Source organism: Ascaphus truei, unplaced genomic scaffold (genome assembly GCF_040206685.1).
Source record: "Ascaphus truei isolate aAscTru1 unplaced genomic scaffold, aAscTru1.hap1 HAP1_SCAFFOLD_3641, whole genome shotgun sequence".
Lineage (NCBI taxonomy): Eukaryota > Metazoa > Chordata > Amphibia > Anura > Ascaphidae > Ascaphus > Ascaphus truei.
In genome coordinates this window covers 2,129-10,133 of record NW_027456663.1, presented here as the reverse complement: position 1 = coordinate 10,133, position 8,005 = coordinate 2,129, and the positions used below count along the sequence as shown (strand labels likewise).

Here is an 8,005-nt window from a genome sequence, read left to right as displayed (position 1 = left end):
TGGCTCTAATATATAGTGCTTAAACACAGGCTCTAATATATAGTGCTTAAACACAGGCTCTAAAATATAGTGCTTAAACACAGGCTCTAATATATAGTGCTTAAACACAGGCTCTAATATATAGTGCTTAAACACAGGCGCTAATATATAGTGATTAAACACTGGCTCTAATATATAGTGCTTAAACACTGGCACTAATATATATTGTGCTTAAACACAGGCTCTAATATATAGTGCTTAAACACAGGCTCTAATATATAGTGCTTAAACACAGGCTCTAATATATAGTGCTTAAACACAGGCGCTAATATATAGTGCTTAAACACAGGCTCTAATATATGGTGCTTAAACACAGGCTCTAATATATAGTGCTTAAACAGAGGCGCTAATATATAGTGCTTAAACACAGGCTCTAATATATAGTGCTTAAACAGAGGCGCTAATATATAGTGCTTAAACACTGGCTCTAATATATAGTGCTTAAACATTGGCTCTAATATATAGTGCTTAAACACAGGCGCTAATATATAGTGCTTAAACACTGGCTCTAATATATAGTGCTTAAACACTGGCACTAATATATAGTGCTTAAACACAGGCTCTAATATATAGTGCTTAAACACAGGCTCTAATATATAGTGCTTAAACACAGGCTCTAATATATAGTGCTTAAACACTGGCTCTAATATATAGTGCTTAAACACTGGCACTAATATATAGTGCTTAAACACAGGCTCTAATATATAGTGCTTAAACACAGGCTCTAATATATAGTGCTTAAACACAGGCTCTAATATATAGTGCTTAAACACTGGCGCTAATATATAGTGCTTAAACCCTGGCTCTAATATATAGTGCTTAAACACTGGCTCTAATATATAGTGCTTAAACACTGGCTCTAATATATAGTGCTTAAACACAGGCGCTAATATATAGTGCTTAAAAACAGGCGCTAATATATAGTGCTTAAACACAGGCGCTAATATATAGTGCTTAAACACAGGCTCTAATATATAGTGCTTAAACACAGGCTCTAATATATAGTGCTTAAACACAGGCTCTAATATATAGTGCTTAAACACTGGTGCTAATATATAGTGCTTAAACACAGGCGCTAATATATAGTGCTTAAACACTGGCTCTAATATATAGTGCTTAAACACTGGCTCTAATATATAGTGCTTAAACACAGGCTCTAATATATAGTGGTTAAACACAGGCTCTAATATATAGTGCTTAAACACAGGCTCTAATATATAGTGCTTAAACACAGGCTCTAATATATAGTGCTTAAACACAGGCTCTAATATATAGTGCTTAAACACAGGCGCTAATATATAGTGCTTAAACACTGGCTCTAATATATAGTGCTTAAATACTGGCTCTAATATATAGTGCTTAAACACAGGCGCTAGTATATAGTGCTTAAACACAGGCTCTAATATATAGTGCTTAAACACTGGCTCTAATATATAGTGCTTAAACACTGGCTCTAATATATAGTGCTTAAACACTGGCTCTAATATATAGTGCTTAAACACTGGCTCTAATATATAGTGCTTAAACACAGGCGCTAATATATAGTGCTTAAACACTGGCTCTAATATATAGTGCTTAAACACTGGCTCTAATATATAGTGCTTAAACACTGGCTCTAATATATAGTGCTTAAACACTGGCTCTAATATATAGTGCTTAAACACTGGCTCTAATATATAGTGCTTAAACACTGGCTCTAATATATAGTGCTTAAACACTGGCTCTAATATATAGTGCTTAAACACAGGCGCTAATATATAGTGCTTAAACACAGGCTCTAATATATAGTATTAAACACTGGCTCTAACATATAGTGCTTAAACACAGGCTCTAACATATAGTGCTTAAAAGCAACAATGACATGTTTGTGTTCTGCTCACTGAAAGATCAGACTGCAGAAAAAAAGACTAATTGGTATGGTTTAGTCTTCAAATATATTCTATAGCATCTTCTATTGAAACAACAGAGACCTACAGTAGAAGTGTTTATTGGGACCTTCCAAAGATTACCCAGAACACACTGCAAACTACTGTAGCCTGTCCAAAAAAGCCCCAGAAGAGAATCACAGACTATGGGTAAGGTCATTTCTCCTAGTTACTACTAAGGGTTTAAGGTGAGTTACTAGGCCAACTCCCTGTATGATGGCAATACGGCTAGGTAATTCCCTTTCTACAAGAAATATATATATATATATATATATATATATATATATATATATATATATATATATATATATATATATAAATAAATATATATATATATAAATATATATATATATATATGGTGATTTAAGGTGTAGGCCCATTTCCTACAGTACACCACACCATGAAGTGAGGAGGGGTACTGCGACTCATGCTATGGACAATATCATTCTTTTGTTTCCTCTTTTCTCCATGTAGTGGAGGAAATACAAGGCGCACATGAATAAAACAGCTGAAAAAGTCTACCGTGGCGGCAGGCTTAACATATTTCTGGCCAAGGGATCGAACTAAAATGACCATTACTTGTGAGAAGAAAATACATAAATGAACTAAATAATTTGTCAAATTGGATGTGCATTGGGCCTTCTTTGAACACTGGGGTACAGGATGTGAAACAAGACAGGCAGCTTGTACCTTGCAGGTCGCTAATAATCTCTGACCCGTGTGTGCGGTCCCGCCTCTCAGACTCCAGAGCGGACTGCTGGTTAATGAAGTCCTTCTCCAACTTCAACTTGGCGTTCTCCAGCATGCAACTCTTATCCTGAAGCTCTCGGCTGTTGGTCTCTAGCTGCTGGATCTGCTTGGACATCTCCGTCTGTGTTTTCCTCAGCCGGGCCGCTGTATCGGACTCCGTGCGCAGCAGAGCATTGGCTTCGTCCAACTGGGGACAAAACGAGGACAACGAAAAGGTTTGTCAGGTTCTCGTCCTTTCGCTGTGCAGGAGAAAGTGAAATGGAATCAGGAGGTTACGCAAGTTGCTGCTCACCTGTCTCTGGAGCTGATTCATCTTCTCGTTAGATATTTGAGAGCTTTGGTTTCTCTTTTTTAGATCTTCAAGTTGATCCTTCAAACTGTTCACTGCAACAATAAATCAATAAACCATACTTGACACACACACAGAGACCCTTAACTTTACATTTCATTCAGTTGTGTAGTATTAGATATTACTTTAATGCATTTGTATTGTATTTTGGTTTCCCTACTTAATGATTGTTAATGTATTAAGCTTCCTTGGGTCGCTACAGCAAGTGTTTAGGAAGCTACACCACTTCCGCTTTTGAAATAGGTGGCCATATTGATTTCCTGGGAAGCATGACTCTCGCCGTTCGATCGGCAGCTTGGATAGTATCTCTTACTGTGCAAGCAATGTCTTGTATATAATGCACAACCCCGCTCACTTAATGTACCCATGTATTTGTCATCATAACTCTGTGTCCAGGACATACTTGAAAACGAGAGGTAACTCTCAATGTATTACTTCCTGGTAAAACATTTGATAAATAAATAGACAACTGAATTGCCGTAAAGGCAAGGAACTGCTGCACTTATTAAAACAAAAACCAAGTAAAATCAGGCAAGAGGCAATGCCCCTTTAACTTTGCATTTCCAAGCCTTTGCTATATTTAAATGAGGCACTCTGTTTTTCCTATAACCGATATAAAAAGATAGTAGAAAGAACTCTTCTGCACCGAGGTATCGGCAGCTCCAATTCACTGCTTGTTAACCTGCCCACCTGCTCATCTCGGATCCATCTCGTCCTTTCCCAACTAGGAATCAGCACACATAAAAAATACCAACTGCGCCCGTTACCGCTAGCACGATATTTAACGCGCGAGGCATTTCTCACGTTATTTCTCCGTAACCCACGCGATTACAGAGGGCAATAACATCTGCTACATCTGTACAATATATTTACAGTACTGCATTTTCATGACACAAAATGTGGACGGAGTGTGAATAATTTGTCTTGCACATAAATAAAAATAGTCAAAAATAAGGGCGACACAGCCAACCGTTTTCAGCCCTTTTTTCAATACTTAATTTGAAATGTTATATCCTACATTTATTGTCTAAAATAAAGATCGCCATCAAATGAAAGGGCGGAGAGCTCAAGAAATAACATTTTGATGAATTAAAGCTTGTTTTCGCCTATTCTTTTTTTTTGATCATCAACTTTGTCAAACTAAGCAGGTTAAATTCCTTTCCCGTCCTCACCGCCACTTACTTACACTGCTTTGCCAAGAGGCCGCTATGTATTCAAACCCTTTTACTGCCGGGTGAAACAATGTCTAAAGACACAATGTCTAAAGCCTGCTTCTCTCTTAGGCCTGGGACATAGAGGATTAAACAGCGCTGAGCCGCGCTCCTGCTCTGCCTCGCCTGCTCCAAAATGGAGCTTTTTCCTGTCCTTGCAGGCGAGGCAGTGAGCGTGCTCTGGGGGCGGGGCGGGGGCAGGGCGGAGGCGGAGCAGAGGCGTGTCAGGAGGCGGAGCGGGAAGCGGGCCTAGTCCCCCGCTCCCATTGGATGGGAGCGGAACGTGACTGCTCCTCCGCTTCCCCGAGCTGCAAATTTGAAACCTGCCTGTCTCGGCAAAGTTTCTGAGCCTCCGCACACATCAGCGCGCATGCGGAGGGGGAAACTATAGCCGCGCTGATGACAGATGCAGGGGCTTTGTGCATCTGCTCAGCCCGCCTCAGCGAGCTTCAATTCACTATGCCCCAGGCCTTATTAAACGCTTCATAGCTTTCCCCCGTCTCTCGTAGTAAGCGTATATAATCCGTCTCTCGTACATTCGCCCCCATTTCCCATTCCGATTGCATTATTGCTGTTGGCACATGCTGCTGCCGGACACCTACCCTCATTTTCCAGGCCGCGTTTCTTCTCGGCCTCGTTCTCCGCTTTCCTTTGGTACTCGGCGTTCTTGTGCTGCAGAAGAGCCTTCTCCCGCTCCAGCTGCCTGCTGGTGGACTCCAGGTTCTTCCTAGAATTTGCCTGTAAATGAGAAGTACAAAACCAGAAGAAACCGGCACATTATGAGACTTGTGGGGTTGCTTATATGTTCTAACAACAAAACAACCCGTTTCACATTACGGTCGCTTGATTCAACGGCAGACAAGGATTTCGGGTAACGACACGGGCACATAATGTGAATTTTTTTTTTTTTTACTTTCTACCCATTGTGAACCTGGATATTCGTGAAATCCGGCAAGAACATCCAACATTGTCAGAGCGCCTTTCTTGGAGCAAAACTCACGATGTGTCACTGCTTGTATTTTTCCTTATAACTTTTAATAGCATTCATTATTAGATGAAACTTTTATACTGATGTGACAGCCATGTCCCCCTTCACGCTCGCTGTGGGATATCGTCCCGTGTTCTCATATAACGCACCCCAACGTCTCACCAGTAAACTGTATGTTGGACGACTTGTAAGTAGAGCTCTACTAAGTCTTCTTTTAATCAAATCACTTCTAATATAGATGAAGGCGCATGAATGTTGGCCACACTCCTGGGTTATTTGTTTGACCCCATAGTTACTTTGATATGCTCCAGATATGTTGTTGTATTGACTCATTTAACACACGACTTCAACAGTAAAGCCTGAGGCATCGGAAACCGAGGGCAGGAAAAGAACACGGGCCACAGAAAGTCATACGTGGGGTTTACCTCTTCATCCAGCTCCTTCATGGTCTTCTCCAAGCGAGAATTTACAGACCTAGGAAACGGGGCAAGCGCATGAATTATAATCAGAATCGTCCAAAGGGGCGATGTGCAACAAACTTTAGTTGTTAACCATATCCTCAAGAATCGCAGGACAGGATTAGCACGTCTAGCATTGCCATGAAACTTGGTGCAGCGCGAGTCTTCGCATGAATTGCTTATTCATATTGCAAATGGGGAATAGCCTGAAGAAATGGTTAAGAAGCAGATGTCCGGGAGAGAGAAAGAGGCAGAGCGCGAGATATAGAGAGGCAGAGCGCGAGATATAGAGAGGCAGAGCGCGAGATATAGAGAGGCAGAGCGCGAGATATAGAGAGGCAGAGCGCGAGATATAGAGAGGCAGAGCGCGATATATAGAGAGGCAGAGCGCGATATATAGAGAGGCAGAGCGAGATATATAGAGAGGCAGAGCGCGATATATAGAGGCAGAGCGCGAGATATAGAGGCAGAGCGCGATATATAGAGAGGCAGAGCGCGATATATAGAGAGGCAGAGCGCGAGATATATAGAGAGAGGCAGAGCGCGATATATAGAGAGGCAGAGCGCGATATATAGGGAGGCAGAGCGCGATATATAGAGAGGCAGAGCGCGATATATAGAGAGGCAGAGCGCGATATATAGAGAGGCAGAGCGCGATATATAGAGAGGCAGAGCGCGAGGTATAGAGAGGCAGAGCGCGATATATAGAGAGGCAGAGCGCGATATATAGAGAGGCAGAGCGCGAGGTATAGAGAGGCAGAGCGCGAGGTATAGAGAGGCAGAGCGCGATATATAGAGAGGCAGAGCGCGATATATAGAGAGGCAGAGCGCGATATATAGAGAGGCAGAGCGCGATATATAGAGAGGCAGAGCGCGATATATAGAGAGGCAGAGCGCGAGATATAGAGAGAGGCAGAGCGCGAGATATAGAGAGAGGCAGAGCGCGATATATAGAGAGGCAGAGCGCGATATATAGAGAGGCAGAGCGCGATATATAGAGAGGCAGAGCGCGATATATAGAGAGGCAGAGAGCGATATATAGAGAGGCAGAGCGCGATATATAGAGAGGCAGAGCGCGAGATATAGAGAGGCAGAGCGCGATATATAGAGAGGCAGAGCGCGATATATAGAGAGGCAGAGCGCGATATATAGAGAGGCAGAGCGCGAGATATAGAGAGGCAGAGCGCGATATATAGAGAGGCAGAGCGCGATATATAGAGAGGCAGAGAGCGATATATAGAGAGGCAGAGCGCGATATATAGAGAGGCAGAGCGCGATATATAGAGAGGCAGAGCGCGATATATAGAGAGGCAGAGCGCGAGATATAGAGAGGCAGAGCGCGATATATAGAGAGGCAGAGAGCGATATATAGAGAGGCAGAGCGCGATATATAGAGAGGCAGAGCGCGATATATAGAGAGGCAGAGCGCGAGATATAGAGAGGCAGAGCGTGATATATAGAGGCAGAGCGCGATATATAGAGAGAGGCAGAGCGCGATATATAGAGAGGCAGAGCGCGAGATATAGAGATTCAGAGCGCGAGATATATAGAGAGGCAGAGCGCGATATATAGAGAGGCAGAGCGCAATATATAGAGAGGCAGAGCGCGATATATAGAGGCAGAGCGCGATATATAGAGGCAGAGCGCGATATATAGAGGCAGAGCGCGAGATATAGAGGCAGAGCGCGATATATAGAGAGGCAGAGCGCGATATATAGAGAGGCAGAGCGCGATATATAGAGAGGCAGAGCGCGATATATAGAGAGAGGCAGAGCGCGATATATAGAGAGGCAGAGCGCGATATATAGAGAGGCAGAGCGCGATATATAGAGAGAGGCAGAGCGCGATATATAGAGAGGCAGAGCGCGATATATAGAGAGGCAGAGCGCGATATATAGAGAGGCAGAGCGCGATATAGAGAGAGGCAGAGCGCGATATATAGAGAGGCAGAGCGCGATATATAGAGAGGCAGAGCGCGAGATATAGAGAGGCAGAGCGCGAGATATAGAGAGGCAGAGCGCGATATATAGAGGCAGAGCGCGAGATATAGAGATTCAGAGCGCGAGATATATAGAGAGGCAGAGTGCGATATATAGAGAGGCTGAGCGCAATATATAGAGAGGCAGAGCGCGATATATAGAGAGGCAGAGCGCGAGATATAGAGAGGCAGAGCGCGAGATATAGAGAGGCAGAGCGCGAGATATAGAGAGGCAGAGCGCGATATATAGAGGCAGAGCGCGAGATATAGAGATTCAGAGCGCGAGATATATAGAGAGGCAGAGCGC

At 43.2% G+C, this 8,005-nt stretch overlaps 1 protein-coding gene across 1 annotated transcript; it reads right to left on the bottom strand.

Moving 5' to 3' along the window:
- Positions 1-2,654: 2,654 nt before the first annotated feature.
- Positions 2,655-5,736, bottom strand: LOC142483758 (rho-associated protein kinase 2-like; the record flags this gene model as incomplete). The annotated part of the gene is made up of 4 exons (XM_075583742.1): positions 2,655-2,901; positions 3,007-3,098; positions 4,877-5,012; positions 5,688-5,736. Coding segments are annotated over 4 exons (524 nt in total), but the record flags the coding sequence as incomplete, so codon positions are not given.
- Between the last annotated feature and the right edge of the window lie 2,269 nt (positions 5,737-8,005).